Source organism: Poecile atricapillus, chromosome 1 (assembly GCF_030490865.1).
Source record: "Poecile atricapillus isolate bPoeAtr1 chromosome 1, bPoeAtr1.hap1, whole genome shotgun sequence".
Lineage (NCBI taxonomy): Eukaryota > Metazoa > Chordata > Aves > Passeriformes > Paridae > Poecile > Poecile atricapillus.
In genome coordinates, this window is record NC_081249.1 from 172,965,483 (window position 1) to 172,989,881 (window position 24,399).

A 24,399-nucleotide genomic window follows, 5' to 3' on the forward strand; every position below is an offset into this window, starting at 1 on the left:
GCTTTTTAGATTATTTTGAGTCAGCTTTCTCCTTTTCCCTAGTTGTGATATGCCTGTCTGGGAGGGACCACTTGGTGCTCTTACCTGTTCTTCCTGATGTGACACAGAATTCAGAATATTCTCTCCTTGCATTGGTCATGTTAGGACACTTTTGTGGGATCAGAATAGAAATCAAAAGGTTTGTGCTTCTGTGCTTTCAGGTGAGTGTGAATCCATTCTGGACACACAACATTTTCTTTGTGAGCTAACTAGGAAAATCAGCCAGGCCTGAAGGCTTTTCCAAATAAGAGAATTTGCTGATTCTGGTTATTTTTTTTTTTAAACTATCACAAACATCTTGTGCTTACTGACAGCTTGAATGGTTTTATTCTGTCTGTGGTAACTTTGACAGAAAGAGCAATAGCACACCAGGCTTGGAGCAGAAGAGTTTTTCACGTTAGTAAATTTTCCAGTACCTTCACTGAAAGGGCTTTCTTGAAAAGCAATTTATCTGTATCAGTTGATCACCTACACTGTAAACTTCATATTGTCCTGAATATCCACTCAGAAACAGCTCATGAAGTGGTCTGAAAAATGGTCAGCACTCAGGGTTACCTCTCCATAAACCAGCTCATTCCCCATTTTCTTTTCAAATCACTGCAGAAGCTTAGTATTGTTTGTGCTGTAAGAGTGAAGTAAAGTACTACTGGACAGCCCCTCAAAGTAGTTTTCTTGTACTGGTTTTGCTATGTTTCATAAAAAAAAGACTTTTCATCTGGCAAACCATCTATGCATAAAAGAAAACTACAGTGGTCTTTACCTCAGTAAAATGCTGATTTGAGTGGCTGATTTCAGACTGTAGGATAAAAGGAATAGATTTGACACACACAAGAAAAGAAATCTTTGTGGCACAGCTAATGATCTGTTTTTCAAATTCTTTGCCCTGAATTCCTGAAGCAAAACCTGCCACTCATGCTTCTCAGTCTTCTCAACTGTAATTAGTATGTTTTGGGTGGAGTAACCTTGTTTTACCTGTTTCCCTCCACTTCAGCCATTTCTGTTTGAAGAGATGGAAAGGCCATTGCAGTGCAATTTGAGAGCCTGACTTTTCCCTCGTGGGGACACCTTTATTTGACATTCTCTTGAAGGCATTCTGGGTATTTGCCCATCAGAATACTGCAGCTACCCAAAGTGAGTGGTAAATGCTTTAGCAAAGGGTGGGGGTTGCTGTTGCTGGAGAGCAGCTCTTCACAGCTGCCCTGGCATGGCTTTGGGTGTATCAGCCACAGTGAGGTGCAGGATGACATCCTCTCTTGCCTGTGTACCACTTTCTGTAACTACACAGACACACTTTAAAGGCATTTGTGCCCTTTAGGGTTTCCTGAGGGGTGTCACTTCACTCTCAACCATCTGTGCCAGCTTAGACTGACCATCTGTGCCAGCCTAGACATGCTGATGGATCTGGTTAGTTTTCCTGTTCTGCATTCTGCATGTTTTGGAGCCAATTAAAATGGGAGATTTTACTGGTTCTTACTCCAGTCTTCTTTTTGAGTAACTGTGAAATGTGTCTCAAAAAAATCTCAAGTCAGGTGACTTAGTAGTGAAAGAGTTAGTTGGAATGTGCAGGAATTCCACAGCATTATCTATCTTTTCAAAGCTCTAATAGATGAAATTAGTTCTCTGGTGTGCAGTTCCCAGCTGGTACCACAGGGCAGATAAAAATGTTGCTCCTGTGGCAGTCATTGTAAATCACAAAGCTGAGTTTTATGGATAGGAAGAACCTATGGCTTACTACATTTAGATGTTAGTTTTAGGAAAGAGTTTTAAAACTTGGCTTTGTTTCATTTGAAGCTTTAAGCAGTGAACTAAAGCATTTTTCAGTTAAGCATATTTTTCAAAATGAAACCTTTAACTATGTGTCTGCTTTTTCTTACTCTCTCTCCTGAGGATGAGAGACTGAAAATAATGTTTTGCTTCTAGGCTCTGGGAGAGATGAGACGTGTTGTTTACAAATGATTTGTGTTTCAAACTAGTGATAGAAATGTTTTTTTGGCTCATTTAGTCACTGCTGTATTTCATAGAAAGCTGTCCTCTGTAAACAATGACATGGATTTCATGGCTTAATGTTCTTATTTGTTATCCTGTAGCTGCTTGAAAGATGGTTGTGCATTGGGATAGATACTTAATGCAGCATGGAGAGCTGGGAGAGGAAAAGCAGGAGGGCTGGAAGAAGGGAGGAGAAGGGCAGGAGGAGCACAGAACAGCATGGCCAGCTCTTGCATAGGGGTGGTGCTTCATACATGTAAGAAATGGAGTTTAGTGGTTACCACATCTGCTTCTTTGGCTTCAGAAGGTGAGAAAACTGCCTGTGTCTACCAAAAGACTCAAACATTACTCAGGAAAGTTCTTTTTCTAGTCCTGCAGTTCTCAGATAAACAATGGGAGGTAAGACTGGAGAATGTTTCTAAATCTTTATAATGCCTACAGGAAAAAAGAACCTGTGTGAAGGGAAAAATCCTTGGGTGATTTTTCTCTTTGCCTAATTAACTCCTCCTCCCAAGAGCTTGTCTCTTGCCACTTATCATTGACCTGTAATAGAGTTACAGTGCAACACATAAGGTACCCCTAGGACTGTAAAGAAACACCAGAGAAATTGTCTGGTTTATTAACTGAGCAGGAAATTTGGTCTAATACTGTGCTTTTTTGTTGTTATCATATGTTCTTCCCCTCCTACTCAGTGCAGTGTCAAAAGTCTAAGTTTGCCTGCTGTTCCAAGGGAAGGCAATCCCCTGAGGAACCAGCATATTGATGGGTAAAAATATCCTGCAGTAATGATTTTACAGATGGATGAGAAACTTCTGAGGCCTGTATATCATTACTGGTGACATATGTCTCAAAGAGCAGACCTTTATGTCTAAAAGGAAGTCAGCTGATCTGATCAGGATAAAACAATTTCTTTTAAGACTAATTACTGAGTAAATTCTAGAATTGTGTGGTTTCATAGACATCAGATATTTAAGGACAGTCTAAGGTGGTAAATGACTGCAGTAGCTTCCAGTGTCTCCAGACTGTATTAGAACAAACCCACAGCATTGTAAAAAAGCTTGCTGAAAACAACAAATACACTTGGGTTGTCTCCTTGAATAGCATTTCTCCTGTGCACATAGTAATTCCCAAATATTTTGCAGTTCAGTTTGGAAGTCTGCTTCTTTTCCAAGAGAAAAGTCATTTTTTTCTTCTCTTTCCAAGAGAAGAGCCATTCTACAGGTGATCCAGACAACATGAAAATTAAGAATAAATAAATGTTAGCTCTTCATTCTGTGATTGATGTGTCTTTTGTTTAAGACAGCCAGCACCTCAGCCTCTTCCCCCTCCTTTTTGTTTTAGTGTCCCACATACATGGGCCCTGACTTGTAGCCAGTTCATAGGCTTTTTTTGGTATTCCTTTCTGAAGAGGTGTAAGTAGATGCAGTTGTATTTTATCTCAGGACAGGGTATAAACCCCAAATAATGCTGGTGAGAGTGAAAGATAATGTTCTTTTTTTCCTTACAAGTATGGATAAGACATTTATGCTTTGCTTCTGTGCTGTATTTGCTGCCATCAGCTGTGGCACTCAGAACTGTCAGAAACATGCAAAGGGATTGAATCTTTTCAATCTTACCTTGAAGAAGTGCAGCCAACAAGTAGAAATGGAAACAGTGTCTTTGTCCCCAGGTTTGTTGGGCTTGTGTTCTTTTGAAAACACTCTGGCCTCTGGCTGGATTGGTTAGACAACAGGAAATGCCAGCACCATGCAAGGAATAAATACTTCTCTCTTTCACCATGCTCCCTACCAGTCGTTGCATGATGGCTTTGGGTTTTGACAGGATCAAACTGGATTAAAAATTGAATCCCAGAAAATCTTGCCTGTCATTAAGTTCCCAGGTGTGGACTATGTGTACAAACTTGCATCTGCTGCTGCACTGTAACTTTTGGTTAGGTGTGATACTGTTTCATCATGGCAAATTCTGCAACTAAAAGCTCTTTGTGCTGCCTTTACTGCCCATCTGGATTCCAGGAGTGCTGACTACCTGGCCATGAAGCCCTCTGTGCTTGGAGAAGCTCCAGCTGGGATAGTGTGTGACAGTATCTCCACAGCTTGATCTGTGTCTGTCCTCTGCTCCTTGCAGTGCTTTACGGTCCTTTGTCAGACTGATCTTGGATCCCAGGCTACTGCAGGAACATGTGGGGTTGTCCAAGCAGAGGGAGGAAAACCTCAGCCCACCCAACAGCAGCACTCAGACACGTGCAGAACAAAACTGCTGGGGCAGCACAGGGACTCCAGAGCCCAACCTTGCAACACAACCTCGGATCTGGCAGCTTGGAAATGGAGAGGGATGTGGGGGGCTCTTCCCAGGGAGCATCTTTCTCCTAGTAGGCTTTTAAATGAGGACAGGTAAGGCTGAGAAACAGCCTTACAGGGTACACCTGTACCCCTGTGTTCAGGTACCTGGTGCTCTTTCCTCCACTCTCTAGGGCTTTTCACTTTTGAGAAAGAGAAGGTAGCAAAGCCTTGAACATTGTTTTTAATGAGGTAAATTGGTTAACCTATTAAAAGTAGCCAAGAGGCCTCAGAAAATGTTAATTCTTTAAGAAATAAATAGGAGATATGTAATTTAAAGACAAATACTTCTTATAGGTAGAAAATTTCTTATTTAAATTCTTTTTTATTTTAGATTATTAAAATTACGATAGGGTGAAAGTGATCACACAGTCTGGTGTATATTTTAATGGCTAATACACATGCGCACACATACATAACCTTTCTTTGTATAGACATTTTATATTGACAGATAATTGAAATACCATACCTTTTACAGTTGATTGCATTTTGAACTGCTACAATTGTAATACAAGCTTTAATATTTGCTGGTGGTGTGTATTCTGGGCTTTTGTTATTTTGTTTTCTTCCTCTGGGAAAAAGCACAGCTGGAATCAAATTATTATGTCTTACACTTTTAATAAAAGTTTTTAGTTCTCATGGTTGTGATTTGCATTAAAATCGTGTGATAGATAATAAGTTACTTATCTCTTGCAGAGCTTATTATTGCTTGAACATTTTGTGGTTATAGGATTTACTTTAAATTTTAGGATTTATTTAATTGTATTTTCTTACATTGTTGTGCTCAAGTGTAATAATTTAAATCATGATCCCCTTCTCACTTATTTGTTCTGTAATGTTGATGTTTTTCTGTTCTTTCCCTGACAAAGACCCAGTTGAAGGTTTTGAGGGCAGGTGTCCCCTTGATAACCTGCACAGCCATGTCAGAACCCCCGTGGTGTTACCAGGTACTGTCCTGATCTGTTCTGTACGATTTTACTTAAACTTGCACTGAATTCCAGCAGCTGCCAGCAGCTCCTTGTGCAGAAGTGCTCTTTAATCTGATTAGAGGTTTAAGATAAAACATAATCCCTCCTCCAGCCTTCGCTGCAGAAGTTTCATCTTCAAGCCACAGGGTGGCAGCGCGATGTTGTGTTTACATCTATTGTTACCCAAATTCTTGTTTTTTTATCTTAAGTCCTCACTGTTCAATTGATGCTGTAATAATTCGACTGCTGATTTGGGGAGGAAGTGTGTTTTAAAATATTCCCTTCATAAATCTGTAGGTAAAATGTTCCCCAAACAGATTTTTAGTTTTTTTTTAATCCCAGATATTTTGTACCATTCATAAAATATGGCCTAAAATTCAGAACAGACCATTTTGCTGCCTGCAAATACAAGAGCAAAATGTAAATTAAATGCAAAAGCATAAATTGATCCTTTTTTTTTCTTTGAATTTTAATGTAATAAGGGTGTCTCTATGCCAAGATGTCAGTTATGTCACACTTTTCTTAAAAAAAAAAGCCCAAAACAGCAACAAATAACACCCCCTCCAAAAATAAAAACAAATCAAAACAAATATTCCCATTACACATTTCTTTTCATTTAATGAACGTATCCTACTCAAGTTGCTTCTCATAAAGCTGTGAAAGAGTACAGTGATGTCTGTGGCAAGGACTGTGAATCTGAACCAGGAAATGTACAGTGGGGTGCTGACTGGCAGTGGCACCTGAGGGATGGTCCTGGTGGTGATGGAAAAAAGGTGAGAGTTGTTCCAGGCTTTGAGGAGAACAATTTGGGGAATGATGGGCTGGTCAGTCTGACCTCAGTCCACAGGAATGTTTCAGTGTGAATCCTCACAAAAGCTGTGTCCAGCTCTACATCCAGGCACAGGAAGGGTGGGAACCTAATTGGGAACAGTCACTCAGATTTATCAAGGACCTTTTACATGTGACCAGCCTCACTGGCTTTCCTGATGAGATGAGCGGCACTGGATGTGAGGAGAGAATTGAAGGTGTCCTTGCCCAGGGAAAGACAAACCTTGTTGGGCTGCAGGAGCAGGGGCAGCACCCCTTGTGCCAGAGTTCCAGAGCTGCTGCTGCTGCCCACAAGGCTTTAGTGGCCCTGGAGACCCTGCACTGCAAAGAAATGACACAGGGGAACAAGAAGCCTGGAGACTTCCAGCTCACACAGTGGGGCACATCTGTGCACTGCAGAGACTACCAAAACCACAAGGATTTCATGATTTTTTGAAGACTGCAAGGCTGTGTGTTGAGGTGTGGTGCTTTTGGATACACTTAGTTTATAGAACCGTTGAAACTCTTCAGCACTCTGCGATCTGCTGTTCTCCTGAGCATTGATTGCTGCTGTCAGAAATGAGGAACTGGGAAAATGGTCTGAGTACGTCCACTCTTACATCCTGTTTACTCTGTTTGAACCACTGATATGATCAGACTTACTCATATCCTTAGGTGTTTTGGTGGGATGTGCTGTAGAGTGCAGCTCTTTGCTGAATATTGATTTCTGAACCTAAAGAAATTATTCCATTTTCAACCAAGTAATTTACATACAGAATTTAATGCGCTTTAATGTATTTTGTCCCAGTGAGTTTCATTTTTGGAACTTGGTTCTCCCACGCTTTCTTGCACTGAGTAATACTTCCCCAAATGAGTAATCTGATTGTTCTGATTTTGCTTTCCATGATAGCAAGATTATTTACTGCCCCAAAACAGATTTTGAAGTATTTTTAAATGCAGTAAAAACAAGCCTAGAAACCTGGGACTGTGATCAGTTGGGATGACCAGTATGAGGAGTTAAAATACAGTAAGATGTAAGGTTGAAAATATGTAGTCAATGTGCAGATTTTCATGGTCTCCTCCCAAAAATGTTAAAATAAGAAAGCCAGTTTGAATATTTCCTTCAGAAATTGTTTCCTCTTCTGTTGAGTGTGGTTTCACTACAGGTTGTTCTGGAAGTCCTCACTTCTCTAAAAATGAGAGAACTTCGCCTCAGTTGGGGTAGTCACCTGTACTGCTGCTTACAGAGTTGATTTGAAGAAATTTGTATACTTAGATGGGTCAAAGGAATGTAGGAGCTTTCTTGCTCAGCCAGGGCATGGAGTAAAGAAGTATTACAGAAAACTGTTTTTTTCCTGTGACTTTGGATCAGCACTGCTGAAAAAAACTCTCTGTAAGTCCTGAAAATACCTTTTGTTCCACACCTAGCTGATACTGCAGTATCTTGGTGAGACCAAGAACTAGAAATTATCAAACATGAAGTTAGAGGGACTTCCTTTCTTCACTGGTACCAGACTTCATTCTCTTTCCTCGATGCATTCTCCTATACCCACCCCCCCATTGTGTTTGGGATCATTGCTGGAACAGTTTTGCACTGATTTTGTCCTTTCTGTGCTGATGCTGCTGATAAGGGCACAGTGAGGGCCTGTGCACTTCTGTTCCCCTTAGCACTAACCAGTTTCCTATTTGTGAACTGCAGTGCTGTCCTTGTCTGCTGAAGAAATCATTGTGATGCTGTCCCTTCATTGCTGCTGCTGCTGCTGCTTGTAATTTATTGCAAAACAACATGACTTGGGGTTCTTTCCTTCTTGCCAGGCATTGTGGCAAGTGCAGCTTCATGTGCAGGGGTTGTGGCTCTGAGCTGTACCTGAAATGTCTGTGATATTAATTCCATATATGGTTGCTTCTGCCCAAGTTAAATGAAGACTTCCACCATAACAAGTGCTGCCAGAAATGAGAGTACCCTTTAAAGTTTAGTGGCATACATCACTTGGACATGAAAACTAGTTCGAACCTCAACACTTGTTCTCTGTATTTTCTCAAGAATTTCAGTTCTTGTGAGGCCTTTAACTTAGAATATTTTCTTAGTTTGCTTAACTCCTGCTACCATCTGTTGTTCAGTAACAACTCGGAGCCAAGGCGGCTGATGGAGATCTGAGTTCTCCTAGATCAGCACTTGGCACCACAAGCTTTTTCACAACCCAACAAGCAGTTCCAACAGCTGCATGCATGAATCACTTAAGTTATAGTACCCTGCAGCACCCTGTAAGAATGGGTTTTGACAATCTGGTCAGATGCCACACAAGCAAAAGTGCGATGAACTGAGCTCCTTGGAAGGTGTAAAATAAGTTTAAGATGATTATTTTGATACATATTTTAATGTAACATGCTCCAGTTTCATTACTGTTCAGAAAGTTTTGGGACTACCTAGATTGCATGGAAGAGTTTGTAATTACTGAAAAAATTCAGTGGGCTGGGGTGTGTGTGTGTTTATTTGTTGTAGCAAACTATTCTGACACATTCCCTGTGGCATTTCATATTACTGAGAGACAGTTTGCCCCAGCAGTAGAACAGCTCTTCACGTACTTTCGAGTCAGTCTATATTTAAACCTATCTCCAGCAGTATTTTATTTCAGTTGTTTTACTCTGATTTGCCTAGCTGTGGATGCATTCTTGATTATGATCTGTGTTTATTGAAAATTTGCTGTCACAGAACCATAGAATCATTTAGGTTGTAAAAAACATCAAATTCAACGATTAACCCAGCACTAAACCCTGTCCCCAAGTGCCCCATCTACACAGCTTTTAAATACCCCCAGGATGATGACTCCACCATTGCCTGGGCAGCCTGTCCCAGTGTTCACATCCCACTCTTCCACAAATGCTGCAGAACATCTTTTCATTCAGAGTCTGGCACTGCAAGGGCACCTCTTCAAGCTTTGCAGGAGGGTTGTTTTTATAGCAGGCACTGCACCAACACCGAGCCCAAGGGACCAGTGTCAATGAGCCTGGTGTCACTGGGCAAACTGGGCTGCACAGCTGAGGATCTGCCCCTGTGTGTAATTTGTGTTCTGCTCTAGTGGTGTCATTATTTGCTTAATGATAACCATTGCTTTGGCTGAGTGTTTAACACGAGGCCATTTACAAAGAATTTATGGAGTCCATATGTTTGGATTTCACTTAGCTGCCCAAATAAGGGGGGAGGGAGCAGAATGGAGGTTGATTTTATTTTGAATCTGCATCTGCAGACCGGCTGGAGCCAAGCAGGGTAACTATAGGATGGGACAGTATCATCCAGGAATAGGGTGTTAAAACTTCTTGGGCAACTTCCACAGAGCTGCCTGGCAGGAATTCCCCCTCAGTTCCTCTTAGAAAATGAGATCAGTGGGTACCCAGGGAATAATGTGGGCTGGGTGCCAGAGAGGGGAAGCTTCCTGTGGTTCTGCAGTAGGATGGGAAAAGACATGATTAAGTCTTGGGTTCCAAGAGTTTTATCAATATTGTTGAGTTGGACTATAAGCTTTTCACACCACTAGAAAAGTGGGTAAATTGGTCTCAGGATGTACAGGCTGCAGACTGAGGCAGTGAACTTGAGGACACTGAAGTAGCTTGGGTTTAGTTTCCCACATTTTAAAGAGTTCTTAAGCATTTGTAAGAGTTTTAAAGAGAAGATGTAAATATTTTCCATCAGCAATTTTCAATTAGTGTCTTATCAGGTACTTAATTCTACATTTTTAGAGAACACTAGATAGGTTAAACTTGATAGTTCATACCACAAAACAAAGCAAAGTGAGATAAAGGGCAGACAAATTTTCTGTTTTCTGCAGTTTTTTCACATTTATCAGCTGGAAATCCACACAAATTTAGGTATGCCCTGTAACAGAAATGGATGCCAGACAGTAAGGAGTAACCAAATATTTTTTTAAAGCAATCAATTCCCTTCTAACTCTACTAAAGGAGCAAGAGTGGTGACAAAAGGCACTCAACACTTACCTCCTCCTTTTATCTGTAGCAGAACTGATATTAAAAATATTAATAGGAATAGGAAATCACTTTAAAACTCAATGGGAGACTTGCTCTTTTCTTTGTTTATACCAGTATTTCATGCCAAAATACACCAGTCAAGAGTCTACATGGAACTTGAGGGCATGGGTCTGTGCAGAGAGTGTATGTGTCCCAATGGCTTGGGGTCAGATGAAGTCTCCACAGTGACCCAAGGAGCATCCAGCATGAGGAAAATAATTATTTAAAAATATATTCTGTCAGTTGATAACACACCCTCTAGAAGGGACTGCAGACGATGGGAGACAGGATAAGGCACAAAAAAAGAATGAAAGCGAGGGAGGAGGAAGAAATACATTGTTTCTTGTCTGCTGGGAATAGATGGGAGTATGATGTCATAAGGCAAAAGGCAAATAAAGAGAACTAGAATTCTGAAAAAAAAACCTAAAAAAACCAAACAAACCTGAAAAAAAGGAAAAGGGACTCAACAGTGCAGGCTGGTCTCTACAGGTACCACCCAGCAATCTGCATCCAACCTCCACGCAGCAGGGAACTGAAAGCCCACCTCCATGTGCCAGCTTTATTCCTGCGCCCAGGAGAGGAGATCTGCTCAGCAGAAGACAGATGGCACTGCCATTGCCTGTGCTCCTGTGGGGGCTTTTTCCAGATGGGGAGTTGGAAGCTTCCTTGTGCTGCTCCAGCCTTCCTGTGCAGCAGCCCTGGGTGCTCGGGGCTCCACCAGCCTGCGCGCCCGGATCCAGCGCTGCTCAGAGAAAGTTGCAGCTGAACCCGTTAAGAAAATAAATGGATTTATACCCAGGGTTTTCTTCCTGTTTAGGTGTCCTTGTTGACTTCACTTTCTTGTAAGGAGAGATTATTGAGCTATTGCTAATAAAAGCTGAGTTATTGTCAGTGATCTGAAAAGAAAGTTGACAGGACTGTTGTGCACAGGGGAACCCCAGACAGCCCTGTGCCTCTCACACACTGACCTCCAGCCAAACTTGCTGCTTTCCTGCATTGCTGGGATGCCTCTCCCACCTCAAGCAAGGCACAGCTATGGCATGTTTCTTAAAGTTACCTGAAAACCCACTAGGTTTTCATTTAATAATGAGCATTGCTCTCATTACAACTCACTTTGCTGCTTATAGGAATTAAAAAAAAAAAAAGATCATTTTAAATACCAAGCAGCCACCTTTGATCTCTACTTCCTTCACACTGAGCCAAAGTCACCACAGAAAGTAAAACTTTGGAGAGGTAACCCGATTCTAAGTTTTACAGCCAAGTAAAGGGAGATTCTAAGTTTAATCCCTTTATCTTAGTTACACATTAAATTTATGACTTCACCTGCGTAAATAAGTACATTTTGTTCCGCTCTCTTCCACTTCCTTTCCTCTGCAACTTTCCAGCCTGCAGTTGTTCCAAGAGACTTTGTTCTCTGCTTTTTACTCGGTTTCATTCTACACTCATTCCTGGATGGGCACCAGGTATTCCTGTCTTCCTGTTCAGTTTCATTTCTCCCAGTAATATCAGAATAAGGAACAATCACAGCAGCTAAATACCACTCAGAAAACTTACTATGTACTGCAACCATTATAATAATATCACCCCATTTTTTGTTCTTGAAGTTCATTGGAGGGCTTAAGTTTTGATCTTTCTGCACATCCACAAAGCCTTTAAAAGTCACTGGAGCAATTTATCACGTATATGAGAAAAGTTCATTAGCTATTGTCGTGGTAGAAAAAAAGAAAATACCTCAAATGCTCTATCAACTCCCAGCCCTATGTGTGGGAGGTGTTGGACTTGTTCTCCAAAGTCAGATCTGTGCCCCACTAAAAATAAAAAAAAAACAATTTCAGAGCAAGGAGCCTCTAAATTGTAGCAAGTCCTAATGCAGATCAGGATCACAGAATCACAGAATAAGCTGAGTTGGAAGGGACCCACAAGGATCATCGAATCCAGCTTAAGAATGGATTTCATGCTCATTTTAATCCAATTTTGATGAATTCTCAGGCATTCTGCTGAAAATCACTACTTTTTGTTCTGATATAGATTTTTTCAGTACTACACAAATTCCTGGCTAACAGCATTGGTGTTGTAAGGACACAGCAGCACAAAGGAATAGGTACAGGGGTTTACCAGTAACTAAAGATCACAGCATTTGGGGAAGGGTTCGTGTGTCCTCTCTGAAGACTTTTCACTCCAGCATAAAAATAATTATGTCTTCTACAGGGTGAATGTATTAATATGTAGAGAATTTGAGAGACCTTCAGAATCCAGAAAACACAGCAAATGCTGTCTGTGTTGCATCCTCTTGAAACAAACTCAAAGCCCTGATGAAATGCAACATACAAGCAGTTACAGTAACCTGACAGAAGACAAGAAAAAAGTGTGGAAAACAGGGCTCCATTTAACACGAAACCCATCTTTGGGGGGAGGCAAAAAAATCCAGTCCCAGGCAAAAAAAAAACCCGTGTGAAGCAGCACTTCAGCAAAGGGAAACAGAACTGAGCTATGTGCAGGCTGAAAAACCACAGAGGGAAGTAGAGTTTTTGCACATGAAGACTTTGATTTGGTCCTTAAGAACCCACCAAACTCATAAAAACAGGGTGGTGACCATCAGTTACAAAAATTTAAAAAAAGTGTCAAGCAGGAACTACTGTAACAAATTGCAGTTGTTTAAAATGATTTTGGACAGAGAGCAAGTAGTCATCACCTGATTAGAATGCAGCATATGCTGCAGCAGACAGCGGGCACACGTCTGCACACTCAGCTGCAGGGGGATAATAAGCTCCTGCTCGCTATAGGCACTGTGTGTTCCTTGTGTGTTACTCCTCGTGGCAATTAACCTCCCTGTTATTAAAAAAATTGAGCTCAAAGTGGAAGACAAACACTCATTTGCAACGCTGAAGAAGCAAGATCCTTTACATTCGCCTGGTTCTTCAACAGTGTTTCTGCCTCTGAAGCTCTTTAAGATACAGTGAAATAAACCAGACCTGTTAAATTATCATTTCCCAAACTCCTCAGGCAGATCCATACAAATCGCACAGACACTTTCCATGTGTGGGCTCCTCTTCTGCACCTCTGTCTCCTTGGAGTTTGCACTCCCACCATGGGCTGTGACCTCTGATCTGAGACCACCACGCTACAGCCAGCTACTGGAGATAAAAATCTGTTTTGGTACATGCTAAGAAACAAGGGATATTTTCTCTGACAAAGACTGAAAAAGCCCCACAAACACTCAGGAGTTATGAGAACACAATGCTGGTAAGCAAGGACCATCCAATCCAAACAATACAGGCAAGTTTTTGCCCTCAAACCGCCAATAGCTATCACAAAAACTACCATAATTTGTTTCTAAGGTGGAAAACTGAATGAATTCAAAAAACAGCTAGGACTCGAGGCCAGTGTGAGAGCAGGAGAGCAGGTGGAGGTCACCTGCTGGAAGAGTGAAGGTGCAGAAAGAAAAATGAAGAAAAAGCTGCTTATTGTACTGGGGGGAGGGGCGGGGGGAAGAGGTCAGTTTGTGCAAAATTTGGAATGCTATGAAGCAGTTATCTTCATCTACTTTAAAGGGAGAACAGCCTGTCATATCCTAATAGGATTGTACTGGATGTTTTAGTTACACCAGGGAATATAAAATGGAATTTGCAGAATTACCTGGCTCCAGCCCATGTCTCAAGCCCTAGCAGCACTCGGGGGAGTGTATCTGTTTCAACCACTGCCCAGCTGACCTCAATTCCAGACTGCGGTCACAGGCACACAGAGAACTTACTCATGTGCTCCTGCCAAGGGTTTCTTTTCCTGTTTTTCTCCAAGTCCGAATTTACAACAAATTTCCTGGGCTGTAACACAGATCCACCACTGGTATTCAGAACTTGGGATGCATGATTCCTGCTGCGATGTGCAACACCAGAGCAAGATGACATTTTTCAATGCCAGGAGGAAGAAAGGAAAGGTTCTGGCTGAATTCTTGGAAAAGTTTTGAGGTTTCAAATCAAAGAGCTAAAGAAACATGCAAGATTTAAGCAGTCTCTGCATATATGGTGCAAAAAGAATCTGAGGTGAATGACACTCAGGTCACAGGTTTTAGCAGTAAGATTTTCTGTGCTAAATTAAAATGTAAAGAACACGTTTTTTGTTTGCAGCTAGACAGCTGTACCAGCCATAACCATTCAATTATGGACAAGTAAGGTATTTAGAACCATCACTGGCAAAATGAGGGGGTGTGTCCAGAAGACCCAGCATTCAGGTGTGGCCCTCACAGCTTTCAGTTCCTAATGTTACTCAGAGTCAGAGACTTTTGGCAGCTTTTTTTTTTTTTTTTTAGTTCCATTTTATGTAAGGGAATTAAAACAATCCATTAGCAACAACTGGCAGAAAAATACTGAGACATAATCAGCCTCAACAAAACAACCTGATCCATGCCTGCTCCTGCATTTGACAGAGCAGATTTTCCTGGGGCAGATTATGGTAAGCTTTGCTCACTCGTGTTGCCTATATTTGGATGCACAAAGTTGTGTTAGTTCAGAACTTGTCAAGACTTGTAGACTTGAAGAAGTTTCCTTGGACTTCGTCCCTGGGCTGGCTGGAGAAGTAGATGAAGACTTGGAAGCAAAGGAAGGAGAGCAGTTAGATCAGACTTGCTGAACGGGACAGGCTGTCCAGCACCAGTCTCTACAGTGACACAGATCTCTTCCTCCCCTTTCCCTCTTCGCATAAAACATTGCACTGGGAATTACAGCTTATTCCTTGAACCAAAAAACCTGCTGGATGTTTAATGGCCCACCACAGTTGCAACTCCTGTTGCTTAGTCTGAAGCACGCTGCAGTTGTTCTTGGATGTTCATTATCTTGTTCTTTGTATTCTTGTTTGAAAAAGGACATTCCAGCCTTCTGTAACCACCTCCCAGCTGTGATTAACGTTAGTGCCAGGAGAGTGTTAGAGGCTGTGCAGCACAGACTGGCCCCAGTGGTGGAACAGAAATACCTTTGCAGATCAGGGCCTTTTGCTGGCACCAGGAGGGCAGCAAAACAAGGCCAGTCCTCATTCACCTCAAGACAATTTATTCCTGGCACAGGGTGAATTTCTCTGAACAAGCGTTTTCCAAAATTATCTTTGCATAATGATCAGCACGGAGATGAAACAACTGAGGAGGAACAGAACAACCTGAATCCCTCAGTGATACGCACATCACACTTGAGAAACTGGAGCAGTTGTTGCATCTCTACAAATTCAGAAGGCTCCTAGCACAAGAAATAAGAACCTAACTTGTTAAAGCAATTTTATTTAAGTATTTGGAGGGAAACTTTCTTATCATGAGTAAAAATCCTAGAGTTAAATGTTAAAAAATCAAGATGATGGGCTCTCTGTGCAAGCACAGCAGTGTCTGATGGAAAGGGGAAGAGAGGGTTTTCATAATATACTTCCTTTCAAATAAAAATATTAAGTGCTACTTAACTGGAATACATGTCATCATTTTTTATACAGTCAAGAGAATGAAAAAAAAACAAAAAAAAGAGCACAATTTAAAGAACGCAACCTACAATGGAATAACTTTATTTGCAGCAGAGACAGAATAAGACTGCTTTTATGAAAATTACAAAGAAACATGATACAACAAAAATAGGGTGTGGGGAATTTCCCACTAAGATTAAAAATGAAAAACAAAAAAAAAAGTTCACTTTTTGAACACCATTATTATTCAAACACATATGAAGTTTCAACCTAGTTTTTTTTATACATGGGAAACACTGTTAAACTGAATCTTCAAGAGTGAGAAGGCACCATGAACTGTTTGTTGGTTGATACCTTTAATGCACACTCAAGAAAGAAGAAATGATCTGGCATGATGCAAAAAATCATTAAGTGTTTATATATATTCATATATCTTTTCATAAAAAAAAAAAAAAGCGGCAACAAGTCATTACTTCAGCGCCAAATGTACTCGTGTCTGGCTGACTCGTTCATGAGGATGATTTCTCACTTAGACCTGTGTGATATTTCTGTACAGTGGTGGAAGTGGGTGATTTTGTGTTGTTGCCTTTCATATTAGATTGGTAAATCAAGTGTTTTCTAGGTTCTGAGAAGCCAATCCTATGAAGTATTCCTAAATTCTATGCAAATGGAATAATTAAATGCACTGTCTAGAATGAAATACTCATCTGTACGGCGTGGCAATCTCACCGGATTCAGTTTGATATGTAATGTCTTGTAGCAGATGTTATAACAAAAATAACTTTTGCTTTTTGATTTACCTCACTGAGGCCATTAATGCTGTTCCTATAGTTGGTTTTCTGGAGTTGGATGACACTTCACTGCTGTCCAAAATGAGTTTGAACCGTAACCCTCCAGAGTTTGTTCACTTTGTTGCTTATATTATTGCACTAGCTACTAAAGTCTTATATCTTCCTATATAAATCTAATTGTTCAGAGTGCAGATTCTGTATTTAGATAATGAACTGTATGAAATAAATAAAGTAAGGGGATTTTCTGGTCAGAGTTGCTGATATGTTGAATACCTTAATTATTTCTAAAGTAAACAGTTTTGGTGTTTATTCTTAAAAACCTATGGTCATTCAGCATAAAAGCCTTGACATAATACTTAAAGAATGGATTTGTTCTCCTTCTCAAAAATGCATCAAAGAATTGTTTTAAATACAGAATCTGTGAGGCTTCCTACAAATTCACCTAAGTCGTAATACAAACACAGTTTGTAACTCGATAATATAGAAAGTTCTCTAGTGTCCATTGAAGTAAGGTCCCCAAAATGCAGTCTGTTTTGTTTCTGAATGGCAAAACATTAAGCGGTTCCACTGGCTGAGTAGGAGAACTGAGGAAAATGAGGTCTTCTCTCGTTATCTACACAATCCATGCTGTCATCTGGAAGAGGAAAAAAACACATTAGGTAACATTTGCTACTTTTTTTTTATTTTCAGCAAATCAACAATAAGATAATACACAGCAAAGTTATTTCAGAAAATAGATGCTCAGATGTCCATTTAAAATTGCTAGGAGCTGCATTGCTTAAATCCACATTCACTGTTCTGAACTTCTGGCAATTGCTATCTGAGAGCATCAAATATGTGTATCACAAAAATACAATATTTTGGTTGAATATGAACATTAGTCCATGCTCAACTGACTGCTTGCATATACATAGTGCATGTGGATATGGACGTGAGCAAAACTCATTATTATCACTGATTTCCAGTGGGAATGTGCAGATTTGGAAAAGACAACAGTACAAATAATTTCACTCTTATTAAATAGGTTTTTCATTTCCAAAACTGGAAAGATGTGGAAAGTTTCCTATCAATTTACCAATGTCTTGGTCAAATACAAACGGAAAACCTTCAAAGTTTAAACTGATGCTTTTTCATATGGGCTGAAGAGACCCATCACAGAAAATTATTTCTGGTGGTATGGAGAACACAGTGGGAAACATTTGGAAAAACTTTACCTTGGTCAGGAGGAGTGATTGTTATCATCTGTGCTGTAAATTCTTCATCAAAGTATCTTGTATCTGTTTCAGATGTAACTTGTGGCTTGAATGGAGGTACAAGCTATGAAAAGGAAACAAAATGTCCATTTACAGGTTCTTGCAGTGCTGTTTGAAACAGGTAGAATTTGACATAGTTATAAACTACAGCACCTTTTTCTACATTCCTAAAACATCTACAAAACACCAGTTCACAAAGAAGGAAGTGTATATAGTGAAAAATACTTACTTAGGTGTGCACTTCCTATTTATGGGGCTTTTTTTTCCTAGGATTTAACTGCACAAAGACAACTTAGAATCCTAAAATTTCTTCAAGTAATAACACACTGACTCAATGTTTAAAAATAACAACACATACTAGTTCCCCACATAATGATATGGAAATTGTCAACCTCATCTAGTCATATTTATGCTTAAGGAGGATGAAAATGAGTAAGAAAGATGCTTAGCGATATGAAACTTACCAACTAACCCTGTGTATCACCACAAGGGTTGTAACAGTCACCAAAAAGTTTCAGCTACAGCGCTACTGTTCCCATGCAGCTCATTCTCGAGGTCTGACCAACCCCGCAGAATCCAGGCTGAGGCAGCAGCAACACTGAGCTTTAATACTCCTGGTCCCCAAAAGCAGTTTGATGTCAACTCTAAACTTCGAAAAGCTGGAGTGCTTACAAAAAGCTGACCCCAGTCAGCAGTGAACATCCTCCTCTTGCTACACCAGGAGCTGCACTTGTTGGGGTTTCCTCCTGAGACTGGCTTGGGCAGACAGGCTGGAAATCACCCATGTGTACCTAGGCAAGCTCTGGCAAGAGCAGCTCCAGATGGAGAGGAGCTGCCTGACTGGGGCTGGAGGAGGAGCGTGCCTGGGATGGGGAGCTGGCTGCATACAGATGTGCACACTTGGAACATGGACAGCTCTGGAGGGCAGCAGAGCCAGGATTCAGACCTTGCTCACCTTCCCCTGCACGGGGCGGCAGAGCCAGGATGCAAACACAGCACGGAGCCCTGCCGAGCACAGGGAACAGCGCCGGGATCCCGCTCGCCCACCACCGCGGTTACACGCGGTCGTCTGTCAATAGCACACAGACATGCTGGGCAGCAATTTAGGACTGTGACTGAGGAACTGTCGAGCTTCCAATCCAAAACTGCAGGGAGAGGTTTAGCAAGGTCCTACTCCAACTGGAATTACGCAGTGACCCCAAGACATGCACTTCTGCACTTGTACAAACAAGAACAACACCAACCGAAATCACTACCTGGAAAACATCAGCAAATCTTGAATACACCGAACACCTCTTCCCCACCCCCGACTTTGCCTCTTGCTTGGATGTGAAGAATCATTTGTTTGTCAAGTTGGCAAACAACAAAAATATTGGTTTCAAGCTCCCTATCACCAGGATGATCTGTTTTGAGAGCACCTAACAGTTCCTGTCTTACGAACAGCAATCCAATCAAATGCATTCATTTTCAATGTAGACTGTAAGAAATGTAATGTAAACATATGGCAGCATTCCCCCATACAAAGAAGCATTTACTGTTTAAAATCAATCCTTAAAAATTTAGGGGCATAAAAGTTCTGTTTATTATGAGAAAGCACAATTATAGTATATATTCATCATCTTGTTTTCACCATTACTCACAATTCTCTGTGCCCAAGAATGGCTTAAAGGAGCTGGGTGCGTTACCCTTACAAAAAAAAAAAATATTAGGTCCTTAGAAATGGTCTTTATGTCCTGAATTTAAAAAGGAAAAGGAAATAGGATATCCCAAAGTCAGCAGTCACTCTGAGCCTTGCAGCTCCCTGAAGCTATTGAAGACGGAACGCTTCGCATTATAATGTTAATAACACTTCTCAATCAAATCACACCAACATATTACATATAAAAGCCCTGTGGAGCATGAAGATTCTTCCTCATGTAACTCTATTCTCTCTCTCCTTGTAGCAGTTTCTGCCTGCTCCCCCAAGCAACCCCGGGTTTGTTTTTGACAGGCTGTGCATGTGTGTGAAGCTCTATCTGTCCTTTTAAGCTAATGGTGGTTTTGGCACTCACAGTGCCCCCAGTTGCTGTGCACAGCACAGAGTGATTTAGGACTTGGGCACTGCAGCAGACACCTGAACTGAGCACATTGGAGCGACTCAGAGCAGCAATCCCAAGCCAGCACACATGTGGAATGGGCTAGCGCTGCCTGTATCATTTTCCTTTTTATTTTATCTGTTAAAAGCAATTTGAGACAGATTATGATGTACTCACAAGACATCTTTTCCCCCTAGCTGTCAAATTCTGAGCGCTAAGCTGGAAACAGAGGGGAAGCCGCAGAAAGCTCCAACGCTGGCTTTAACAAGCAAATATGTCACTTTACTGAAAAGCTGTCACTGCAATAGCTCTGCAGTTCAACTGGCAGGGAGGTGCCACCTGTAGCCTCCCACGGCTGCAGACCAGCATTGGTACCCGCAGGCTCATGCTGGTTTAAGAGACAAAAAGGACCAGAAAAATCCCCCCATGTGATTAAAATCTCTGAGTATGTTTTGCTTGTGGGTGGTCAAAATACTGAAAATTAAACTGTACCTTTCTCTGCACCAGAGACAGACAGCACTCTTGCAAGTGAGCCTAATAAGCATTTTAAATTTTGGGGACAACCCCAGGTATTCAAAGCTCCTTATAATTTAAAGCAAAGCTATGTTTCCAAAAGGCCTAATTACAAAGCAGATGCTCTGGATTACCCAAGCCCATATTCATACACATATTCAGCATTACTGGAGATGGTAGGGAACAACTGAGCTTAACACATAAATACCTCTCGGCAGCTGACAAAATCCAGCTTCAATCCATGGGACTGCACTTCAGGTAAATGCTGCAAGACCCTCTTTGGGTCACCCAGAATGTAGGCAGCAACCACCCACAGGTGCTCCATTTGCACAGCATGCCTACCTCAGATGCAAACACTAATGGGACACAGAGTGGATCCAGACTCCCTGGATAGCCCAAGGTCAGGAATAGTCTCATTTAGCACACATTTTTCTCCAAAAGATGCAAGCATTTGGAATTTCCTGATAGTTTTCAGAATAATCTGAATCAGTATCACTATGGGACAATTCATGAAGGCTTTCTCAGTCCTATGGATAAATAAAACATTGCCTCCAGCTTCTGTGATTTCTCTTCTGTTCAGGGAACTGGGACTACTACCAAATGACAAATAACTTTACTCAAAACATTTGAGCACCATTGTCAGCTTTTTACCTTAAACTTCATAAAACCAGCAAACCCTCAAGCGTTCAGCTTGTCAGCTGGGTGAAAATGGGGACAATTTAATGCTTAGAATAGGAATTCAGATCTACTTTTCACATTATACTGAATAAACTCCATGGAACTCTCTCCTGCCTTCATGACTGCATGCAGCTCTCTGTCAAGGGATGCTTTGAAAGGGCTGAGGTTGAACATCTTATCCACACTTTCAAGGCACAAAAACTCATTTTATGATTTTTCAGTTCCTTCAGCCATACAGATCTGAAGGAAGTGAAAGAAGAGAAGGAAACAGAGCCCTCCCTGTAGCTGTATACAGACACTGGACAATGCTCCCACGACAGTATGGGAACTCAGTTTCTGCCACGTTTCTTACCTGCTCCCACCAACTGGAGGGACAACCAAACTGTATTTAGAGATCAAATGAGATCTGATACCACAAGGGACTGCTGGGGGAAGGAGGGACATCAGTAAAGGCTGGGATCGAGTGAAATCACGTGGCATCAGTAGATAGGAGCTCTGAATCGGCAGACCCATGTTTTAGTTGGCTGAGTTTCATGCGTGTTATGAAAATGAGGCTGTTGAGAATTGAACATGAGAGGACAACAGCACACCACCCTTAGAGCACAAAGCAGGGCATCTTGGAGGAGTGAAGTAGTTACCTGAGAAGGAAGGGGCAGTGAGGCACAGACAATTGATGAAACATGTTCTTACAGGAAAGGCTGGGCTCTTTGACTTCAGTGGAACTCACTGAAAAGCCAACAAACGCAGTGGGTGTCAAGGAAAACCCATGAGAAACACCATGAAGTGCAGACACTTCATATCAGTCCTTTGCCGCACACAAAAAATAGTATTAGGCTTGGATTGATGTAAGAGCCTACTGGACTTGTCTTGAATGCTGACATTAGATTGAAAAGGCAGGAAAAAGGCAATGGGAAAGAAGAGAGCATCTTCTACTACTGTTCTAGAAAGTTTGGCTTTAGATGCTCAGGAACCAGCAGCAACTCTGGGCTTGCACGGGATGCATCAGTCAACAACAAGAAATGGCAGCAAGAGTTAAAGGAAAAGCCATTTTAAAAGCTTATATACTCTCTAAATGTGGAAGCTATTTTGATTACATCCTATTTATTCAGCCATAAAACCATGTATCTCATTAAGAAATACTCTTATCATTACAAAATAAAAATCCAGAAGTAATCTGATTACAGTATTATGAGTTGTTGCTAAAACAACTACAAACCTTTTCTGTGGAGGTTTTCTGTGTACCTTTAGAGAGCAACAAAATTTGAAACATTTGCTATATCCACAGCTACAATTCACCTTGGGAGAACAGTTGTATAAATACCTTTTTCTCATATACATCTTGCCAAACAATGCCAGCAAAGAATTTGTGCTGCATAATCTCCTTGGCATCATCAGGACCACCACCTAACCTGTAGGAGGCAAAATAAGTAATTAAATGTTTGAGTACAGTTATTTTTTCTAATACAATTTTTACTGCAGTGTACTGAAGAAATTCTGAGTTTATATAATGCATTTGGGAGCAGTTCTAGCATTTGCTATGTGTTTCGTTTTTTGTGCAAGGCCTATTTTAGGCTTCAACAGAGTTCCACTAAAAGATTTAAGAACAGGCTAACAAACAAAATTAGAAAAAATGTTTCTCTTAGACCAAGAAAAAGAATAATAACCACAATTTAAAAGAGCTGCCCTTCAGGAAAGATGCTGTCCTGGGGACCACAGCAGATCCTGTAAAGTGAAAGGTCTGAGCCACAGATCCTTCTCTCTACATTAACATGCAACTACCCCTTACAGTTTTCTAGTGCACAGTGATGCCAGCAGTAAAACTGAAGTGAAAGAAAGACAAGGCTTTTTAAGGCAAACTGATTTATGCAACCTGATTTAAATTTCCATTAAAGAAAACAGTTGACAACTGCAGTGATAATATCACAGCACATGCAAATCTTTCCTCCTCCTTGGCTTCAGGAAAGCACAAAGGGTGTTTTATTGACTTGAGGTATATCAAGATAAAGCACTTTTATTCCAAAATAAAACTGTCCACACAGCTTATAGATGCAATCAGTTTAGCTGCAGTGTTGAGCTAACTGATGCTTAAATTTTGCTGTGGAGGTTAAAATGTTCTCTAAAAGACCGAACCACATCTGCAAGCAAAGACAGGCATGGAGAAAACAACACCGATACCGGGTAATCAGCAGGAGACTCAGGTAACAAGGTTAAAACAACGCTCAGGTGTTACATGCTCAGCCAGGCTGATCTCTAGGACCTGCCTGTTCTCCCATGCCTGGTGCCACTGGCAAACTGAGATACTGACCCCATTTCAAGAGCTGGAAGCAATGACTCTACAAGAACCAGGCTAGAGTTACAGTGTTACAGACATCAGGGACAAGGCCTGTTCTCTGGGCCTGAAGCCAAGACCTGGCCAGGCCTCATCCACTGCTGCACAACATCTGGCCCTGAAAGTCCTCTGGGCCACGTGTGGTAACCCCATGCCCCAGTTCATGATTATCTGGGGACAGAGGGGAGGGGTTTGGTTCAAAATATCAGAGAAAATATGAAGGCTGTGCTAAAACCCATTGAAGTGGTATTTTTACAGCTTGAGACTGCACGCTCTGGAATGCAGTGAAGGCACAATGCTGTTGGGACAGCACTGGATGACAGTTCAGTGTGGGAAAGTCAAATACTGTGACACTTTGTTCTCAGCGCTGACTGGGAATGGATCCTGATGCATTCAACCCCTCAGCCATGCCTGAGCACCATCTGCAGGAAGGCAAACTGGCAGAGGCCATGGCTGAACCAGAGACACAGAGCAGCAGAGGTGCCTGACAGTCCAGGGGCTGCGCTGCTTCCTTGCCCTCTTCCATTCCAGTGCCACAGCAACCCAAGGGGTTTGCTCCTTATCATCCTTTAGGAAATGGGCAGTGGAACAGCTCCCCAGCCCTCCCAGTACCTGGGTGACTCTCTCCTCCCCAGGTGAGCTCTAAGACCAGCCCAGGTCCACCCTAGAGCCCCAGGGGCCAAACCAAGCTGGACGAGGGCTCTCCCATCTGCCTGGCAGCACTTTCTACAGCTGCAGAGCAGCCTGGAACAGAGATAAACTCCAGGGCAGCCTGGGAACAGAAACAAACTCTGTGAGTAATCATTTCTCGGCTGGTTCCCCCCAGGTCTAGTGGCTTTGCCAAGTCTCTCCCAGACTCCTTGTTGCTTCCACAGCACAGTGATGATGGCCAATGACGAGGGTGGAGTCAATCCTCCTTATGCACGGATGTCAACAGACTGCACAGGAGGTCAGCAGTGACCCTGAGCTAAGAAGCACCTGAACGGTGTTCTGCAGAGAAGCAGGCAGGAAGGCTGGCTGCCTGCAGCCATGTACAAGTGCTTTGCAGAGTATCTTATCTAATACGAGCCTGTGTTCCATGAAGGGCAAACACATATTGAGGGAAATGCCAAGAAAGACTCCAGATGTTTTACTTACCTTTTAAAAATTACAGTCAAAGCGAATGGTG

The 24,399-nt window shown here is 41.6% G+C and overlaps 1 protein-coding gene across 2 annotated transcripts in view; it reads right to left on the reverse strand.

Moving 5' to 3' along the window:
• Window positions 1-15,678: 15,678 nt before the first annotated feature.
• The window catches only part of AKT1 (AKT serine/threonine kinase 1), a 76,781-nt gene continuing 68,060 nt past the window's right edge, over window positions 15,679-24,399 (reverse strand). For both annotated transcript variants that reach the window (XM_058849166.1, XM_058849174.1), the window contains exons 12-14: window positions 22,224-22,311; window positions 17,598-17,700; window positions 15,679-17,017 (exon numbers count right to left, since the gene is read on the reverse strand). In XM_058849166.1, the coding sequence (XP_058705149.1) occupies window positions 16,938-17,017; window positions 17,598-17,700; window positions 22,224-22,311 (271 nt within the window). In that variant the 3' untranslated portion in view covers window positions 15,679-16,937. The remainder of the gene's footprint in view (window positions 17,018-17,597; window positions 17,701-22,223; window positions 22,312-24,399) is intronic.